This window comes from Uloborus diversus, unplaced genomic scaffold (genome assembly GCF_026930045.1).
Source record: "Uloborus diversus isolate 005 unplaced genomic scaffold, Udiv.v.3.1 scaffold_786, whole genome shotgun sequence".
In the NCBI taxonomy this organism is placed as follows: Eukaryota; Metazoa; Arthropoda; class Arachnida; order Araneae; family Uloboridae; genus Uloborus; species Uloborus diversus.
Window position 1 is genome coordinate 54746 of NW_026558996.1, and position 21407 is coordinate 76152.

Consider the following 21407-nt stretch of genomic DNA (forward strand, 5'->3'; position numbering starts at 1 on the left):
CGTCAGGGTTGGAAAATAGCGACGTAGATCAGCAGTGGACGGAATTTAAGGATAAACTTGCTAAAACCGTTGGGGACTATGTTCCATTAAGGAGAAAAGGTGTTAGTACCAAAATTTGGCCCATGTGGTTCTCCAGGGAGACTAAAGAAGCTCTTAATTATAAGCAAGTCACTTTTCGTAAGTTTAAAGAAACTGGTCAGAGTGCGGAGAGGCTCCAGTATGGTAAGGCAAGGCGAAATTTTAAGTATTTGGTACGGATTCAGAAAAGGGAATTGGAGCAAAGGCTGGCAGATGACATTGATGGGAACCCTAAGAGGTTTTTTGCTTACGCTAATTCTGGGAAAGCTCGAAACAGTCAAATTGGGCCTTTGGTTGATGAGTATGGAAATTTAATCCAAAACGATAGGGATATTGCAAATGTTCTAAATAACTTTTTTTCCAGTGTATTTAACGATAACTGTATCTCAACAGTTGACACTAACAAGACACAAGCTATTATACAGCTTGAGGATTTGGTATTTTCCAGGGAGGAGGTTTTATTTCATTTGAAAAAGATTAAAGCAACTAAAGCTCCGGGACCAGATAATATTTATCCAAAAATTTTAGTTGAATGTGCAGAGGAATTAGTGGATGTTATTTTGAATATTTTCAATGCTTCTTATAACTCGGGGACGGTGCCAGAGGACTGGAAGCTGGCTAACATAACGCCACTCTTCAAGAAGGGGTCTAAAGGTATTGCTGGGAATTATAGACCTGTAAGTTTGACTTCGGTGATTTGTAAGATTTTCGAAACTTTGATCAAAATTAAGATCATGATGTTCTTAGAGACTAATAGTCTGTTGACTAGTTTGCAGTATGGTTTCAGGAAAGGTAAATCCTGTACTACTAATTTATTGCATTTCTACGACAAGGTTACCTCAGCTTTAGATAACAAAAAATGTGTGGATGTTGTTTATAGTGATTTTCAAAAAGCTTTTGACAAGGTACCGCATGTTGCTCTTCTCAGCAAGTTAGCTGACATTGGAATAGGAGGAAAAACTTTACTTTGGGTTAGAAATTGGCTTACTGGTAGGAAGCAAAGAGTAGTTGTGAGAGGAAATCATTCTAATTGGAGTGATGTTTTAAGTGGGGTTCCTCAGGGATCAGTTTTAGGGCCTCTTTTGTTTATTATATTTATGAATGACATCAATGAAAATATTTCTGGAAGCATGAATTGTTTTGCTGACGATGTAAAAGTTATGGGGATTGTCGAAAATGAAGAACAAGTAAAACAGCTGCAAGAGGATTTAGATCATATTACTAAGTGGGCAGATAAATGGGGTATGGCAGTTAATGTAGGGAAATGTCAAGTGCTACACTTAGGTCATGGAAATAAGCGTATGAGATATCGTTTACAGGGTTCAGTCATAAATCAGGCAGAAAATGTTATGGATATTGGTGTCTTTATAAATCAGGACTTCAAGTTTAGTCAACAGTGCAGTATTGCTAGTAACAAAGCCAATAAATTGCTTGGGTTCATCAATAGATCTATTTCAAACAAATCTAAGAAAGTTCTTCTGCCTTTATATAGGAGTTTAGTAAGACCTCATTTGGAGTATGCTGTTCAGTTTTGGTCGCCTTATCTGAAGAAAGATATTTTTGTATTGGAAAGGGTTCAAAGAAGGGTAACTAAATTAGTAAGGGGACTCTCAGATTTAGATTATGATACCAGACTTAATATGCTTAACATGTACAGCCTGGAGCAAAGGAGAGTCAGAGGGGACATGATTCAGTTATTTAAATTTATCAAAATGAAAGATGTAAATGGATTAAATTTTTGCGGGGAAAGCAGGACGAGGGGTCATTGTTTTAAGCTATTTAAATCTCAGGCTAACTTGGAAATCAGGAAAAACTACTACTTTAGCAGGGTCGTGGGCACTTGGAATAGCTTACCGGAAGAGGCGGTCATGAGCAAGGGAGTGGATAGCTTTAAGAAGGCCATTGATCTTCATTGGGGACTAATTAATTGACTAGGACCAGCCTAGCTGGGCCCAGAGCCTGTTGCTGGTCGTCACATTTGTATTTGTAGGTATTGATTTTTTTTTCGTTCTTTTATGTGATGTTAGTAAAATATATTCTAGTGCAAGAAATAGCAGGTAATTTTAATTTGAAGAAGTTTAGAGTTAAAAAAAAAAAAAAAAACTAATATAGAAGTGAAAGACACAAGAAAATTTACCTCCCATTCACCTTTTTTTAAAAATTATTTGCTTGTAACGCAGTAAATAGCAGAAATTTTCACCAGGTAATTTATAGTTAAATGCACATGTCCGTTTTGTTACGTTTAACGCTACCTTTGCAATTTACTAATGATGGATGCATAAATGCTTACTAAATAATTCCTCAGTACAAAGGCGGTAAATAACAATCAGAAAATTTATTCCAATAAGGCAAATACGAATATGCTTTACTTGAAAAACGGAACAACATCAGTTTTTTTCAGTTAAAAATGACTAATGGCTCTTCTCTTGGTACCATAGACTCACAATTCAGTAAGATATAAAAGCACGAATTTCAAATAATTACTTTTAAATTACATGTGTTAATTGGCCGAACTTGCAATTTCATAAACTGATCACTGTAAAATATTCGAGTAATTTTCAATTTCATTCTTCGTTTTATAAGATTTTGATACAGCGAAAAGTAATTTCGTTGCATCAACTTCAAATTTTATTTATTCACTTATTTTACCTTCAAACACATTCATTTTGGGCATTTAATATGTTTCATGGTCATGTTTAAATATTTGGTGGAAAAACATCCGTAAAAAATCTAGTTTGTTTCTCACAAAGGAGAGAGAAGTTTCTCAATGTTATCTTGAGCTAAAAATAAGACACAAATGTTCAAAGAAAAAAAAAACGAACTTTTTTATAGGATTACAGTTTAAAAGTTGTAAGCTTCTGGGGACTATTATTGTTAAAATAAACTAAAAGTTTAAACAAGATTATCAATCAAAATATAAAATGAATCTGAAATGAATCATCCCAAAAATATAAAGAGCAAAAATAAATTAATTAATGTTCATTTTTTCTCATTCTCAAACACACGAAATGTGCAGAATTTCATTTTCGTTACTGTCTGAACTTAATTTTTAAATGAGAAAACACATTAACACATAAAATTGCTCATATTGTTAAGAAAACTTTAAAAAGGAACTACAACTTACCTAGTTTGTGTAAATTTAAGATTTCTTCTGATTACAAATTTGTTCTTGATATGTTTCCTATAAGTGTGTGGTAGAAAAATACTTTGTGTTAAAACGGAAAATAATAGAAATTTCAATTACTGATTCACCAGAGATGCACCCCACTCTGGCTGTCCTTCGTCAGCATGTGTCTAGGAAATCAAGTTCAGACGGGAAAAGAGTCAAAACAAAAAAAGAAAGAAAACCACGCCAATGAGACTGGGGTAAGGGCGAAAGTGACAATAAATACTTGTTTTCAAATACTTATTTGCCGATGGCAATCTGGCGGATCAAGGGAAAGGGGCCGAATTTCAAGGTCACAACCCAGCTCAGTTGAAAGAAGAAATGGAAATTCGTCATTTTCGGACAGAGTATGCGACATAACAACAGGCGGCAAGAGGGAACTGCATCTCACGAGGTTTTCATGTTCTGAATTGACTCGGATGCGGGAAAATTGCCGATTAATGAGAATATTTAAGGGGAAAATACCGGGTTTCATAAAATTTTTCTCTTTTGAAAAATTTTTGTTGACGTCAGGAGCAACAACTGACAAAAAGCAGACAGTGGTCCTTTGGGAAAGTGGGGGGTCCGAAACCCATGGATACCCCCCCTTTGGCTGCGTCCTTGTAAGAGGTACGGAAAATATCATTGTATCTCAGCTCCATAAGCTTTGTACTGTGTACAATTCCGGAAATCACCATCCTCTAAAACTGATGCTAAAAGATTGCTTAAAAGCAGTTTGACGAAAAACAGTGAAACTTGAGTTTAATACTATGAAAAAGTTATTACCTAAGCAATTGTTCATATCAATCAACTTAGCACTTTACTTTATGAGTAAACTATGTTTTGAACAGAAAAACATGTTTTCTATTTTAAAACACAGGTTTTTGTGAAACTTTCGTTTTTTTAATATTGTTTCTAGAATTTGTTGATTTTCAAAGTTAATGCAGGCAGTTAAGGCAGTGACCTTGAGCAGCTTGAGTTGGTTGTAAAATTTACCTCTGCTCTCACAATTTTCCCCAATTCGACTTGTGACAAAGTACCCCGCTCTCCCCTACTTCGAAATGCTGTCTCATCCACATCATTGAATGTCATCACCATCTGCCAACAGTTTGCCTCCAAGGAAATGTTTCGCTGGACCAAACAGATGGAAAGAGCACGAAAACAGGTCTTGCCAGTGAGATGGATGAGGTAGTACTGGAGCCATCTTAAACAGATGAATGACAAGTCCTACTTTAGATGAGACAGCAACCCTAAGACTTCAATGCAGCTGGAATAAAGGCTATGGTAAAATTATGGGATGGGTGCATCAACCTTATTTAAGATAATATGGAAAACGAAAAATTGTTTCCAAGTGGAAAATTATTTTTTATTATGTGTTGTGATATGACTTTTTTGTGCTTTCACTTGTAAATTACCCCGTAACTCAACAAGATAAATACTGTGTTTTGATTATGAATGTAAACAATTTTATTAAAATAAGTTTTTCTATTGTTGATTAAAATTAAATACTTTAAGATGCTTTCTTTTTGCGTGTAGGTGCTTCTTCATGCCCAGTTCGGCTCTTTAAACTGGACATCAAGAGATTCAGTTTTCATGCAAGTGATTTTCAAACGTTGAAGAGTTTTCGGTGCAGGTATGCTGTCTGAGCATTCTTTTGAAAGAGGAAATTCATCGTTACACTTCTTTGTAGTGTGAAATAATATTTTATTATTTTATACCAGAATTTTTTAAAATTTTGAATCCAAAAATACTTGTCGAACATGGCCTGTGTATAAACACCTCTCACAGGAGGTCCCTTTAATTGCAGGATACAAAAGACTTATTTATATGTTTTTATGAAAACTTGCCACTTAGGGCATAAATTCAGAGTCATCGTGAAAGAGGTGCCTTTGACAACTGACGTTTTCGTTTGTTTGTTGATAAAAATTCGTAACCTTGATGGTTATTCTCTAATGGTCAGAAAAGGATATGTTATCCATGTTTTCTTTAAGAGACATTTGCAGTACTTAAGTAAAATTTCGAAGTTTAGAAGTTGAAATGAAAACAATAAGACAAAGCATATAGTGTTAATTTAATTGTTGTTTGTGTGCGTCGGTTTGTTATTGAACTTACCTTAGATTCTGCCTTTGAGCTACTGCTTTATGTGAAAAATCATCTTCAAATTATTAAGACATGTCTGTTCCTATGAAAACAAACTCAAATATGCGTGAAACATTGTGCACTGAAGAGAAAATATATGTTTGTGACTACTGTAAAAAGACATTTTCTCATAAAGGACATTGGAAGAGCCATTTGTGGTTACATTTACACACTAATGAATGGCCATATTCTTGTGAGTATTGTAAAAAGGCATTTTCTGCGAGTTCGTCTTTGAAAAAGCATTTGAGGATACACACTAATGAAAAGCCATATTCTTGTGAGTATTGTAAAAAGACATTTTCTTTTAATTCAAATTTGAAAACACATTTGAGGATACACACTAATGAAAAACCATATTCTTGTGAGTATTGTAAAAAAACATTTTCTGATAGTTCGTCTTTGAAAAGGCATTTGAGGATACACACAAATGAAAAACCATATTCTTGTGAGTATTGTAAAAAGACATTTTCTGATAGTTCTTCTTTCAAAAAGCACTTGAGGATGCACACAAATGAAAAACCATATTCTTGTGAGTATTGTAAAAAGACATTTTCTCATGCGTCACATATGAAAACACATTTGAGGATACACACAAATGAAAAACCATATTCTTGTCAGTATTGTAAACGGACATTTTCTGATAGTTCGTCTTTTAAAAAGCATTTGAGGATACACACTAATGAAAAGCCATATTCTTGTGATCAGTGTAATAAGACATTTTCTCATACAGCGAGTTTGAAAACACATTTAAGGATACATACTGGTGAAAAGCCATATTCTTGTGAGTATTGTAAAAAGACATTTTCTGATAGTTCTACTTTGAAAAAGCATTTGAGGATACACACAAATGAAAAACCATATTCTTGTGAATATTGTAAAAAGACATTTTCTGATAGTTCGACTTTGAAAAAGCATTTGAGGATACACACAAATGAAAAACCATATTCTTGTGAGTTTTGTAAAAAGACATTTTCTGTTAGATCAAATTTGAAAACTCATTTAAGGATACACACTAATGAAAAACCGTATTCTTGTGAGTTTTGTAAAAAGACATTTTCTCAGGCGTCACATATGAAAACACATTTGAGGATACACACTAATGAAAAACCATATTCTAGTGGTCAGTGTTATAAGACATTCTCTCGCAGTTAAAGTTTAAAAACTCATTTGACGATACATACTAAAGAAAAACCACATTCTTGTCATTGGTGCTCGCTAATGTTGCTGCAGGGTGGCGACAGATCAGGGAAAAGTCAAGGAACGTTAATCAGGGAAATGTCAGGGAATTTCGAAAAAAATAACAAAAATTCAGGAAAAATTGATTAAATGATTTTTTTTTTGCTTTGCGAAATTTAGTACCCTAATTTCCTACGAGTCTCCTGCCAATTATCTGTTGAGAAAAAAGTAAAATTATTGAGGTGCGAATTATACACTGCTGCATATTTGTGCATCTTTTTTTTTCATTGTTAAAGTATTGAATATTAACTTATTAAACACAGGATGAACTTCCTGTTATTGCTTCTGTGTCTGTAGAGTTGTTTATTTTACATAGCTCAAATTTACCTTTCACGAGTTCCATGTTACGTAACATAAACAACACTACAGGCAAAGAGGAAGCCGTCATTAATTCCTTAGCTCCCTTGCCTTTACCGATTATCTTGAAGTAATAAGCGTACTGTAATCACGATTTCAAGAAAAAATCTTTGTTTTTTAAATTAATACAGAAAAGCTTAAAAGTTTTTACTTCTTTGCGCTTTTAAGTTAATTGCAAAAATTGAAAGTTGAATGAGAATCAACTTTGTTTTTTTTCATCGTATTATTCGCTGTCGCCTCAGATTATACAAAGGTTTTTTTTTCAGACTATAAAATTCTTTTATTTTAAAACCAAGTTATATATACATATAAATATATTTTGATATTGATTGTTTTTTGTTTTTTTTTTGCATTTCAATGTTTGTTAGAAAAGTAATCTAAGATTTCCTCCCCCCCCCCAACAAATAGGAAAATCATTTGAAATTGAGTTACCTTGTGTACATAAGTATTATAAGATTTTCTGTTCGTTAAATCAGGTGTGTCCTTGAAGGGGGGGAAGAGGTCATGGTGCTTTGTGCTCTGTTGAATTTTGTAGAAGTGTTTGGAGTTTTCTTATTCTTTGTGGTGTTCAGGAGGGTGGGGGCACTCCTGAATAAATGTAAATAATAGAAAATTTCACTGAAAAAGATTTCTCTAACACTAGTTACAATTTATTACTTATGTTTTTTGTAGAAGTTTCCTCCCCCCTCCCCTCGTAATTTTGAAGTAACAGTACGTGTGTGAGATTATTATCAACCAAACATGATATTTTTGATTCTATGAATATGTTTTGAATGTAAGTACCAAAAAATTGAAAACACAATTATATCAAACAAGCGTAGTATTTTAAAAGTGAAATAGTAGTCTTTGTTAGTTTACATTAGCCTGTTGAAATCATGACTTCAATAAAGTGTTTAAAAACAAATTCTTTTGATTTTTTGAATCTTTATTTGCATTTTTTGAGAATGTGATTCTGAATATTAAGTATGTTTTCTGTAAGTTACCACCCTATAGCCAGCTCTAAGGCAGAAATATACACCACCAGCTCAGTCATTCCATCCAAGGACTGCAGTTTCGTGTCTGTCAGCAGTCATCAGCCCGGAATAGGAAGTATCTGAGCTGAAGGTGGAAAACCTCTTAAACCCTTCCCGCTCGCTCCCGTGAAAATGCCGTACTGGGGATTCGAGCTCCATTTCTCGCTCCTGTGATATAGTTGTACTGGGGTGTACAATATTAATGTGACGAAACAATTAAAGCCAATTCATTTATTTTGCCCGGAATACATTTTCTCTCTTTATGTACTAGATGGCAGCACCAGTCCATTTTTAATGTGATTGCAGATTTTAAATGTAATTGCAGAGTTGAAGAAAGGAAATTGGGTACTAACTTACCACATTGTGACGGTGGCCTCTGTATCTCAAGCTTTGAAATTTACCACACAAGAAAAATTCACTTATCTTTATTAATATTACACAAAAGATTAATAAAATTCTTTTTTTAATTTTAAAAGACGTATTTCTTAAATTTTCACTGCTTGCTTGGGCTTGCTTGTTGACTTTTCATATGACTTTTCAATTTTAATTTTTTTTTACATTTCAATCTAAAAAATATTGAAAATAAAAAATTGAATGCACATGTTGTTCATACACTTATTTTCATATCATTTTCTTTAAAAAAAAATAGACACTTTTAGGACCGTTTTCTTGAAAATTATCGATCGTTAAGGGGTTAAGGAGCCAAGAGTGCCAAACAAACTGGTAGCTAATATAGACATGGTGTAATATAGAATTATCACTTTTATTTCTGCCTTTGGCCTGGCTATAAGGCGGTACCTTACTGAAAACACCATGCCTTGCCTTCAATATTTAAGTTGAACCAAATCTTTGCCTCGGTCACTCATCTGGTCAGTGCTAATTCTATATAAGCCACCAGTTTGTTTCGTACTCTTGGCTCCCTTAGGAGGTATTCCACCTCCTGCTCTGTTACTTCTTATTCCGGGCTGATGAGTGCAGTCCTTGGATGGAATGACAGCTGAGGGTGTATTTTTTGTATTAAGTATGTTGTATGTACAGCATCAGCTTCAATTAGAAAAGGTAGACATCTCTTTTCATGCATAACAGATTTCCCCACTTCAAAACTAACTATTATCATTATTTGTTTTTGAGAATTTTACATTATTACCCCTATAGCAGGAGGAAAGCTGAGGAATTTCAAAGCGTCAAAGGACATCTGTGCCAGCGGTGGAAAAGATTTGACTGAAACGGGGTTTTTTTTTAAAGAAAAACCGTCTATCAGGGTGTTGCCTCGTAGCGGAAAGACAACTAGCCTATGTAAAATAACTGAGCATCAAAGAGCCTCTGTGCCAAATTTGAAAAGATCCGTCGAAAACTTGATTTATTAAGGAAAACCACCCTGTCTTTTACGTATATAGTTGTACGAAGAGAAGTGACACTTGTTTATAACATTGCATTCAAAGTAATTTAAAATAGAAACATTAACAGGAACAAGAAACATGGAACAAGATTGAAAACGCACACAACAAGTACACACTTGAGATTAAACATGGCCGATCAATTCAGTTCACTTCTTCATTCCATCTGTTGAGTGCTATTCAATGCTGTCAGATATGACACTTGTGATATTATAATCATTGAAAAGTAGAATGGGGAGTCAAATTCTACAAAACGTACCTCCTCTAAAATAAGATCAAAACCCCTTGAAAATTATCCCTCCCTCTAAAGTTTCAATGTCACGTCCTGCCCCCCCCCCCCCCCCCCGGCAGGCACCCCTGATATCTGATATGATGCAGCGCAGGCTCAGATGTCATACTACCCTATTTCTTACTTATGTAACAAAAAAGTCATTTTTGACTATAATACTTTGTTGTAATGAAGTATTAATTTGTACGCTGTCCCCTTTATTTTTCACATTTAAATAAAACGAGAAATAACATCCCAGGGATGAAAAACCAATTATTCCTCATTAGAGAATTTTTTAAAGTGTATTTCTTCATTAATTATCATTGATTCTTTTGTGTGTTAATTTACATTTTGTATTTTTGAACACTTTTTGTACTAAACCATTTTTTTTTTGTTTTTGTTTATTTATGTGAAGATCTGTATTTAATCCTTTTATTTACTTCAAAACTAAATTTAGGACATACCTCTCTTTGTCCTACACATTTCGGTCCAGAGAATTTTTCTATTTTTTGTCCCTGTTGGGTATAGTCTACATATTTTTTCCTTCTTGACAGAAAGAGTCAAAGTAGTACAGTAGAATACCTTTATAATGCCGACCTATATAATGCAATTCTCTATAAACCGCACAACTTTTCAGAAGTAAACAATAGGTTTTAAAGTTGAAAAAACCGATCTGTTTCTTTTTGCAAACATAAAAATTGTAAGGCAAATTAAATTTTGAAACAGTTTTTCATCTTTCCATCTTAATTCAAAGCTTTTAAATGAAAATTTTTATTCACAGTAAACAGAAAATACCAGATGGCTCTTGAAAATGCAGCTGTTATGCAAACCATGAAGCAGAAGTGCAGGATAATTCTCTTTGTTTTGATTGTGAAACATATTTATTTGTGAATGACCAATTGTAACATTAGTGCTTTAATACTCATTGCAGCTAAAACTCATTCTGAAGTGCTAATATATATAGATATATTCTGAATATTAGTTTCAAAATTTGTGAAATGAAGTGCAAAAACCTGTATAACGCAAAAGCTCTGGTCCCAAGGTATGCATTATAACTGTCTTCTACTGTAGTATGTTGCTGAAAATTGTTAGTATTTGCATTGTTGAAAAAAAAATGTCTTAAATTTAATATTGCTGGATTTATTTAAAAATTTTAAGCTGTCCTAAAAAAGCTTTCTCTAAATCTTAGTAAAATGTAGTGATACCTTGATGCTTATCAACTAAAAAGGTTTTTGTCTCAATTTTTTTTATGAATGTGTTGTTTTTCATGAATAGAATAAAAATATGAAATTACAGGATGTTTTATCTTATGCTTTTTGAGTTACTAGAGCAAAAGCTGGGTTTATGGTTTGTGCCCTAAAATGATGCAATCAAGAAAGAACAGTGTAATTGTTTGAAGAGTATTATATATTTTTTAATTCGTCAAAAAATAACATTCCGGATGACTTTTTAAAGCACTTTTAAAGAAAAACATCCCGGAGTTAATTCTCTGGTTATTAATGGCAGTTAAATCCTTTTTAGCTGCGATATTGCAGAAGCTGTTAATATGCTAGGCTCAGATCTTAAATTTCGCTACTGGTACGACTTCCAAATTCTCCTTCTGAACAAAAGTAGTTTCCAAACATTTTCCCCCATTTTCTCTTATTCCTTTCTTTCTTTTCTTTTTTTCTTTTTTATGAAAACACTAATGTATTTCTAAAAAAATACATTCAATATTCTGTTCGTAGTAACAGTTAATTGAATTCAGAATGCTTTTTGGTAGTTGATTGGAAATATAATAGTACATTCTTAGCATAATGATCTAACACAGTGCTTTTACTTACATTACACTTAAAATCTTGATTTTAAATTTCAGTCGAAACACACGTTATCCACCATGAAAGCAAGGTTGGATTTTGGACTGTCCAAAACTGTTTTAGGACAGGACAGGTGGTTTTTACTGTCCGAAACTGTCCAAAACTATGCTAAAGCTAAATTGGTGTAATCTAATCAATTCGTACTTACTGCAATATTCGCAATGCATAAATATAGATATTAATGAGGTTTAATTAATGAGTATTTGAAAATATTTTTCTCCAAAATGTTTATTTAAAAAATATTTTACTTAAAAAAAATTGCCAATAATTACATAAAAACTTCCTTATGTAACAGTTGGTAGAGTTATGAAAAGAAATTCAGAACAATACCAAGACAACTAATTTCGTTCCATTTATAACTCAAAGGAATGTTATTAAATAAGCAATATTTAAATGCAAAAAAAAAAAAGCTAAATTTTTTTAAATTGTTTTGGCAAATTAGTTTTACATGATATTTCAACAATAATTATATTTTAAATCATTGATTAAAAACAAGGAATTGATGATTAAACACTTATATTATAAAACTTGTGCTATTCTTTTTTTAGTTCATATTTTTAATATAATACATTCTGTAATTACTAAAAATTGTAATTATTGTATTTAAGCCATTATTGCACTATATTTCGAACACTTTTGCACACATGCATAAATGTCAAAAAATTTTGTTTATGCAGGAAAAAAAAACCTCGTGCATGCAAATTGAAATTTTTAATGAAGAATTTAATTTCTATGTAACTAGATTAAAATCAGCAGCATAAATAAATTTACATATATATTTATTGTTGAATGTTCACATTGAATAAATATATTAAATAGTGGAAAAAAAAGCCACATTTTCTTCTGTTTTTGATATTTTCTCACAAAATATAGTTTCTCAAGCAGTAGTTTGGGACACTTTTGGACACAAGGGTTTTGAACAGGGTGATGAAAACCTTGCCAACCCCGCTTTCATTTTCACACATACATAAACATAGTTAAATTTGGTTACTAATATCAAAAAAAAAAAATAAATAAATAAATAAATAAACTCATGCATACAAAATTGAAATTTTAATCAAGAATTCAACTTCTATGTAACTAGATTGAACTCAGCCGCATAAATAAGTTGAATTTTCTCATTGAATAAATGTTCAATATGAAATATTACTTTCATACATTTTATTCTGTTTTTGATGTTTTCTCACTGAATACAATTTTTCTAAAAATATATTTTTGGACACAAGGGTTTTAGACTGGACAGTAAAAACCAATGTTTTAATTATTAAGAATAAGCCAGTACTGTAATATATCCCTCACAACCCTTATTGGTATAAAAAGAATTAACAACAGTTGTCAAGATTTTTATTGTGGTTCATCTAGATCCTGTAATCATTTTTTTTTAAAGGTGATATTCTTGTACCGAGTTTTTTCAAAGAAAACCAAATTCTTGTTGATTTTTGTAAAAATAGATTCATCCTAAATGAAATTGCATGAATTAAAATTGTTTATAGCTGTATGAAAAGTAAAAGTGGTTTTGTAGAATGTTTAAATAGAGATTGAGATTGAAATGATTCTTTGAAAAACCAAAAAAAAAAAAGTGCCATGTTTTTCATCCCACCCACCTTATCACAGGTGGGCTGGACTTTTTCAAAAAAAAAAAAAAAACCTTGTGTTTTTTTCAAACTAACACTACAGATCCTCAATAGCGCGATAGCCCTTCTGTGATTTCGTTTGAAGTCAAAAATAATAATAATAATAATAATAATAATAATAGTAAAATAAATAAAGAAAGAAAGAAAGAAAACTATGCAATCAATGAAAAACAAAATTTGTATGATCCTAATAACTACAGAAGTAACAGGACAAGTAAAAAGCACAAACATTCACACATACAATTTATATTTTAGTGTGACAAAATGCTAAGTTGTGAAAGAAACTTAAAAGCAAAAGCTATGACAAACTGATAGGAAAAAATATTTTCGGTTGACTCACCTTGGGGTTCGAGGGACTTAACGGAACAAAAAATGGTTTGAAACTTATTGACATTGCATTTGTAATATTTTTAGAATAAAAAATAAAATACCTTAGGGGTTGCACCCCCCCCCCCCTTCCAACTCAGCCATTACTATGTAAACAGGACAGTTGACTGTTGAATAGAAAAACCTTTTCAATGGCGGGAACAATAAGCAGGACTCTCTCTTCATACAGATTCATTCAGTAACCCCCCTATCATATTTAACACCATTTTTGTCAGTACTCTAGACTATAAACAAATTCTAGGGCATGAAAGGGGGCAATTTCACAAGAATCACAACTCCTTACAAGAATATATGTTTTTTTTCATCATATTGTGAAGAATAAAAGTTTGATTTGATTTGAAAACTGAAAGCATTTTGCTTTTTTTCCCGTTAATGTAAAATGGTTTTCTATTTTTAGGTTGGAGTTCAACCAGGAGATAATATATGTGACCACAGTTCAATCATTAGCTCAATTTTGAAGCTTAAAATGGGAATGAACGTAGCGGACAAGTCATATTCCTGTGAATATTGTACAAAGACATTTAGTTACGTTTCATCTTGGAAATTACATTTGAGGGCACATACAAAAGAAAAACTCTATTCTTGTGAAGTTTGTAAAAAGACATTTTCTGAGAGTGGAAACTTAAAGAGCCATTCGAGGACTCATACAAAAGAAAAACCATATTCATGTGAAATTTGTAAAAAGGCATTTTCTCAAAGTGGACATTTCAAAATCCATTTGAAGACACACACAAAAGAAAAACCATATTCTTGTGAAATTTGTAAAAAATCTTTTTCTGTGAGTGGAACTTTGAAAGTTCATACGACGACACATACGAAAGAAAAACCATATTCTTGTGAAATTTGTAAAAAGTCTTTTTCTGAGAGTGGAAATTTGAAAAATCATTTGAGGACACATGCAAAAGAAAAGCCATATTCTTGTGAAATTTGTAAAAAGCCATTTTCTCAAAGTGGACATTTCAAAATCCATTTGAGGACACATACAAAAGAAAAACCATATTCTTGTGAAATTTGTAAAAAGGCATTTTCTCAGAGTGGACATTTCAAAATCCATTTCAGGACACATACAAAAGAAAAACCATATTCTTGTGAAATTTGTAAAAAATCTTTTTCTGTGAGTAGAACTTTGAAAGTTCATTTAAGGACACATACCAAAGAAAAACCATATTCTTGTGAAATTTGTAAAAAATCTTTTTCTGTGAGTGGAACTTTGAAAGTTCATACGACGACACATACGAAAGAAAAACCATATTCTTGTGAAATTTGTAAAAAGTCTTTTTCTGTTAGTGGAACTTTGAAAGTTCATATGAGGACACATACGAAAGAAAAACCATATTCTTGTGAAATTTGTAAAAAGTCTTTTTCTGAGAGTGGAAATTTGAAAGTTCATTTGAGGACACATACAAAAGAAAAACCATATTTTTGTGAAATTTGTAAAAAGTCTTTTTCTGAGAGTGGAAATTTGAAAGTTCATTTGAGGACACATACCAAAGAAAAACCATATTCTTGTGAAATTTGTAAAAAGTCTTTTTCTGAGAGTGGAAGTTTGAAAAATCATATGAGGACACATACAAAAGAAAAACCATATTCTTGTGAAATTTGTAAAAAATCTTTTTCTGTGAGTGGAACTTTGAAAGTTCATTTGAGGACACATACCAAAGAAAAACCATATTCTTGTGAAATTTGTAAAAAGTCATTTTCTGAGAGTGGAAGTTTGAAAAATCATATGAGGACACATACAAAAGAAAAACCATATTCTTGTGAAATTTGTAAAAAGTCTTTTTCTGTTAGTGGAACTTTGAAAGTTCATATGAGGACACATACAAAAGAAAAACCATATTCTTGTGAAATTTGTAAAAAGGCATTTTCTCAGAGTGGACATTTCAAAATCCATTTGAGGACACATACAAAAGAAAAACCATATTCTTGTGAAATTTGTAAAAAATCTTTTTCTGTGAGTGGAACTTTGAAAGTTCATTTGAGGACACATACCAAAGAAAAACCATATTCTTGTGAAATTTGTAAAAAGTCTTTTTCTGAGAGTGGAAATTTGAAAGTTCATTTGAGGACACATACAAAAGAAAAACCATATTTTTGTGAAATTTGTAAAAAGTCTTTTTCTGAGAGTGGAAATTTGAAAGTTCATTTGAGGACACATACCAAAGAAAAACCATATTCTTGTGAAATTTGTAAAAAGTCTTTTTCTGAGAGTGGAAGTTTGAAAAATCATATGAGGACACATACAAAAAAAAAACCATATTCTTGTGAAATTTGTAAAAAATCTTTTTCTGTGAGTGGAACTTTGAAAGTTCATTTGAGGACACATACCAAAGAAAAACCATATTCTTGTGAAATTTGTAAAAAGTCATTTTCTGAGAGTGGAAGTTTGAAAAATCATATGAGGACACATACAAAAGAAAAACCATATTCTTGTGAAATTTGTAAAAAGTCTTTTTCTGTTAGTGGAACTTTGAAAGTTCATATGAGGACACATATGAAAGAAAAACCATATTCTTGTGAAATTTGTAAAAAGTCATTTTCTGAGAGTGGAAGTTTGAAAGATCATATGAGGACACATACAAAAGAAAAACCATATTCTTGTGAAATTTGTAAAAAGGCATTTTCTCAGAGTGGACATTTCAAAATCCATTTGAGGACACATACAAAAGAAAAACCGTATTCTTGTGAAATTTGTAAAAAATCTTTTTCTGTGAGTGGAACTTTGAAAGTTCATTTGAGGACACATACAAAAGAAAAACCATATTCTTGTGAAATTTGTAAAAAATCTTTTTCTGTGAGTGGAACTTTGAAAGTTCATTTGAGGACACATACAAAAGAAAAACCGTATTCTTGTGAAATTTGTAAAAAATCTTTTTCTGTGAGTGGAACTTTGAAAGTTCATTTGAGGACACATACAAAAGAAAAACCGTATTCTTGTGAAATTTGTAAAAAATCTTTTTCTGTGAGTGGAACTTTGAAAGTTCATTTGAGGACACATACAAAAGAAAAACCATACTCTTGTGAAATTTGTAAAAAATCTTTTTCTGTGAGTGGAACTTTGAAAGTTCATTTGAGGACACATACAAAAGAAAAACCGTATTCTTGTGAAATTTGTAAAAAATCTTTTTCTGTGAGTGGAACTTTGAAAGTTCATATGAGGACACATACAAAAGAAAAACCATATTCTTGTGAAATTTGTAAAAAATCTTTTTCTGTGAGTGGAACTTTGAAAGTTCATACGACGACACATACGAAAGAAAAACCATATTCTTGTGAAATTTGTAAAAAGTCTTTTTCTGAGAGTGGAAATTTGAAAAATCATTTGAGGACACATGCAAAAGAAAAGCCGTATTCTTGTGAAATTTGTAAAAAGCCATTTTCTCAAAGTGGACATTTCAAAATCCATTTGAGGACACATACAAAAGAAAAACCATATTCTTGTGAAATTTGTAAAAAGGCATTTTCTCAGAGTGGACATTTCAAAATCCATTTCAGGACACATACAAAAGAAAAACCATATTCTTGTGAAATTTGTAAAAAGGCATTTTCTCAGAGTGGACATTTCAAAATCCATTTGAGGACACATACAAAAGAAAAACCATATTCTTGTGAAATTTGTAAAAAATCTTTTTCTGTGAGTGGAACTTTGAAAGTTCATTTGAGGACACATACAAAAGAAAAACCGTATTCTTGTGAAATTTGTAAAAAATCTTTTTCTGTGAGTGGAACTTTGAAAGTTCATTTGAGGACACATACAAAAGAAAAACCGTATTCTTGTGAAATTTGTAAAAAATCTTTTTCTGTGAGTGGAACTTTGAAAGTTCATTTGAGGACACATACAAAAGAAAAACCATATTCTTGTGAAATTTGTAAAAAATCTTTTTCTGTGAGTGGAACTTTGAAAGTTCATTTGAGGACACATACAAAAGAAAAACCGTATTCTTGTGAAATTTGTAAAAAATCTTTTTCTGTGAGTGGAACTTTGAAAGTTCATATGAGGACACATACAAAAGAAAAACCATATTCTTGTGAAATTTGTAAAAAATCTTTTTCTGTGAGTGGAACTTTGAAAGTTCATACGACGACACATACGAAAGAAAAACCATATTCTTGTGAAATTTGTAAAAAGTCTTTTTCTGAGAGTGGAAATTTGAAAAATCATTTGAGGACACATGCAAAAGAAAAGCCATATTCTTGTGAAATTTGTAAAAAGCCATTTTCTCAAAGTGGACATTTCAAAATCCATTTGAGGACACATACAAAAGAAAAACCATATTCTTGTGAAATTTGTAAAAAGGCATTTTCTCAGAGTGGACATTTCAAAATCCATTTCAGGACACATACAAAAGAAAAACCATATTCTTGTGAAATTTGTAAAAAATCTTTTTCTGTGAGTAGAACTTTGAAAGTTCATTTAAGGACACATACCAAAGAAAAACCATATTCTTGTGAAATTTGTAAAAAATCTTTTTCTGTGAGTGGAACTTTGAAAGTTCATACGACGACACATACGAAAGAAAAACCATATTCTTGTGAAATTTGTAAAAAGTCTTTTTCTGTTAGTGGAACTTTGAAAGTTCATATGAGGACACATACGAAAGAAAAACCATATTCTTGTGAAATTTGTAAAAAGTCTTTTTCTGAGAGTGGAAATTTGAAAGTTCATTTGAGGACACATACAAAAGAAAAACCATATTTTTGTGAAATTTGTAAAAAGTCTTTTTCTGAGAGTGGAAATTTGAAAGTTCATTTGAGGACACATACCAAAGAAAAACCATATTCTTGTGAAATTTGTAAAAAGTCTTTTTCTGAGAGTGGAAGTTTGAAAAATCATATGAGGACACATACAAAAGAAAAACCATATTCTTGTGAAATTTGTAAAAAATCTTTTTCTGTGAGTGGAACTTTGAAAGTTCATTTGAGGACACATACCAAAGAAAAACCATATTCTTGTGAAATTTGTAAAAAGTCATTTTCTGAGAGTGGAAGTTTGAAAAATCATATGAGGACACATACAAAAGAAAAACCATATTCTTGTGAAATTTGTAAAAAGTCTTTTTCTGTTAGTGGAACTTTGAAAGTTCATATGAGGACACATATGAAAGAAAAACCATATTCTTGTGAAATTTGTAAAAAGTCATTTTCTGAGAGTGGAAGTTTGAAAGATCATATGAGGACACATACAAAAGAAAAACCATATTCTTGTGAAATTTGTAAAAAGGCATTTTCTCAGAGTGGACATTTCAAAATCCATTTGAGGACACATACAAAAGAAAAACCATATTCTTGTGAAATTTGTAAAAAATCTTTTTCTGTGAGTGGAACTTTGAAAGTTCATTTGAGGACACATACCAAAGAAAAACCATATTCTTGTGAAATTTGTAAAAAGTCTTTTTCTGAGAGTGGAAATTTGAAAGTTCATTTGAGGACACATACAAAAGAAAAACCATATTTTTGTGAAATTTGTAAAAAGTCTTTTTCTGAGAGTGGAAATTTGAAAGTTCATTTGAGGACACATACCAAAGAAAAACCATATTCTTGTGAAATTTGTAAAAAGTCTTTTTCTGAGAGTGGAAGTTTGAAAAATCATATGAGGACACATACAAAAAAAAAACCATATTCTTGTGAAATTTGTAAAAAATCTTTTTCTGTGAGTGGAACTTTGAAAGTTCATTTGAGGACACATACCAAAGAAAAACCATATTCTTGTGAAATTTGTAAAAAGTCATTTTCTGAGAGTGGAAGTTTGAAAAATCATATGAGGACACATACAAAAGAAAAACCATATTCTTGTGAAATTTGTAAAAAGTCTTTTTCTGTTAGTGGAACTTTGAAAGTTCATATGAGGACACATATGAAAGAAAAACCATATTCTTGTGAAATTTGTAAAAAGTCATTTTCTGAGAGTGGAAGTTTGAAAGATCATATGAGGACACATACAAAAGAAAAACCATATTCTTGTGAAATTTGTAAAAAGGCATTTTCTCAGAGTGGACATTTCAAAATCCATTTGAGGACACATACAAAAGAAAAACCGTATTCTTGTGAAATTTGTAAAAAATCTTTTTCTGTGAGTGGAACTTTGAAAGTTCATTTGAGGACACATACCAAAGAAAAACCATATTCTTGTGAAATTTGTAAAAAGTCTTTTTCTGAGAGTGGAAATTTGAAAGTTCATTTGAGGACACATACAAAAGAAAAACCATATTTTTGTGAAATTTGTAAAAAGTCTTTTTCTGAGAGTGGAAATTTGAAAGTTCATTTGAGGACACATACCAAAGAAAAACCATATTCTTGTGAAATTTGTAAAAAGTCTTTTTCTGAGAGTGGAAGTTTGAAAAATCATATGAGGACACATACAAAAGAAAAACCATATTCTTGTGAAATTTGTAAAAAATCTTTTTCTGTGAGTGGAACTTTGAAAGTTCATTTGAGGACACATACCAAAGAAAAACCATATTCTTGTGAAATTTGTAAAAAGTCATTTTCTGAGAGTGGAAGTTTGAAAAATCATATGAGGACACATACAAAAGAAAAACCATATTCTTGTGAAATTTGTAAAAAGTCTTTTTCTGTTAGTGGAACTTTGAAAGTTCATATGAGGACACATATGAAAGAAAAACCATATTCTTGTGAAATTTGTAAAAAGTCATTTTCTGAGAGTGGAAGTTTGAAAGATCATATGAGGACACATACAAAAGAAAAACCATATTCTTGTGAAATTTGTAAAAAGGCATTTTCTCAGAGTGGACATTTCAAAATCCATTTGAGGACACATACAAAAGAAAAACCGTATTCTTGTGAAATTTGTAAAAAATCTTTTTCTGTGAGTGGAACTTTGAAAGTTCATTTGAGGACACATACCAAAGAAAAACCATATTCTTGTGAAATTTGTAAAAAGTCTTTTTCTGAGAGTGGAAATTTGAAAGTTCATTTGAGGACACATACAAAAGAAAAACCATATTTTTGTGAAATTTGTAAAAAGTCTTTTTCTGAGAGTGGAAATTTGAAAGTTCATTTGAGGACACATACCAAAGAAAAACCATATTCTTGTGAAATTTGTAAAAAGTCTTTTTCTGAGAGTGGAAGTTTGAAAAATCATATGAGGACACATACAAAAGAAAAACCATATTCTTGTGAAATTTGTAAAAAATCTTTTTCTGTGAGTGGAACTTTGAAAGTTCATTTGAGGACACATACCAAAGAAAAACCATATTCTTGTGAAATTTGTAAAAAGTCATTTTCTGAGAGTGGAAGTTTGAAAAATCATATGAGGACACATACAAAAGAAAAACCATATTCTTGTGAAATTTGTAAAAAGTCTTTTTCTGTTAGTGGAACTTTGAAAGTTCATATGAGGACACATATGAAAGAAAAACCATATTCTTGTGAAATTTGTAAAAAGTCATTTTCTGAGAGTGGAAGTTTGAAAGATCATATGAGGACACATACAAAAGAAAAACCATATTCTTGTGAAATTTGTAAAAAGGCATTTTCTCAGAGTGGACATTTCAAAATCCATTTGAGGACACATACAAAAGAAAAACCATATTCTTGTGAAATTTGTAAAAAATCTTTTTCTGTGAGTGGAACTTTGAAAGTTCATTTGAGGACACATACCAAAGAAAAACCATATTCTTGTGAAATTTGTAAAAAGTCATTTTCGGAGAGTGGAAGTTTGAAAGATCATATGAGGACACATACAAAAGAAAAACCATATTCTTGTGAAATTTGTAAAAAGGCATTTTCTCAGCGTGGACATTTGAAAATCCATTTGAGGACACATACAAAAGAAAAACCATATTCTTGTGAAATTTATAAGAAGTCATTATCTGAGAGTGGAAGTCATAAGTACTCATTTGAGGGATCATTATGAAGAAAAAGCATATTCTTGTGA

General features: G+C 31.4%; 1 protein-coding gene across 1 annotated transcript in view; it reads left to right on the forward strand.

The window, feature by feature from the left end:
* LOC129233899 (zinc finger protein 208-like) overlaps window positions 1-21206 on the forward strand; it is a gene marked incomplete at its 3' end in the record, with an annotated part of 43611 nt that extends 22405 nt beyond the window's left edge. Inside the window, exons 2-3 of the mRNA XM_054867826.1 lie at window positions 18004-18731; window positions 18777-21206. Coding sequence (XP_054723801.1) covers window positions 18004-18731; window positions 18777-21206 — 3158 coding nt within the window. The remainder of the gene's footprint in view (window positions 1-18003; window positions 18732-18776) is intronic.
* Window positions 21207-21407: the final 201 nt, after the last annotated feature.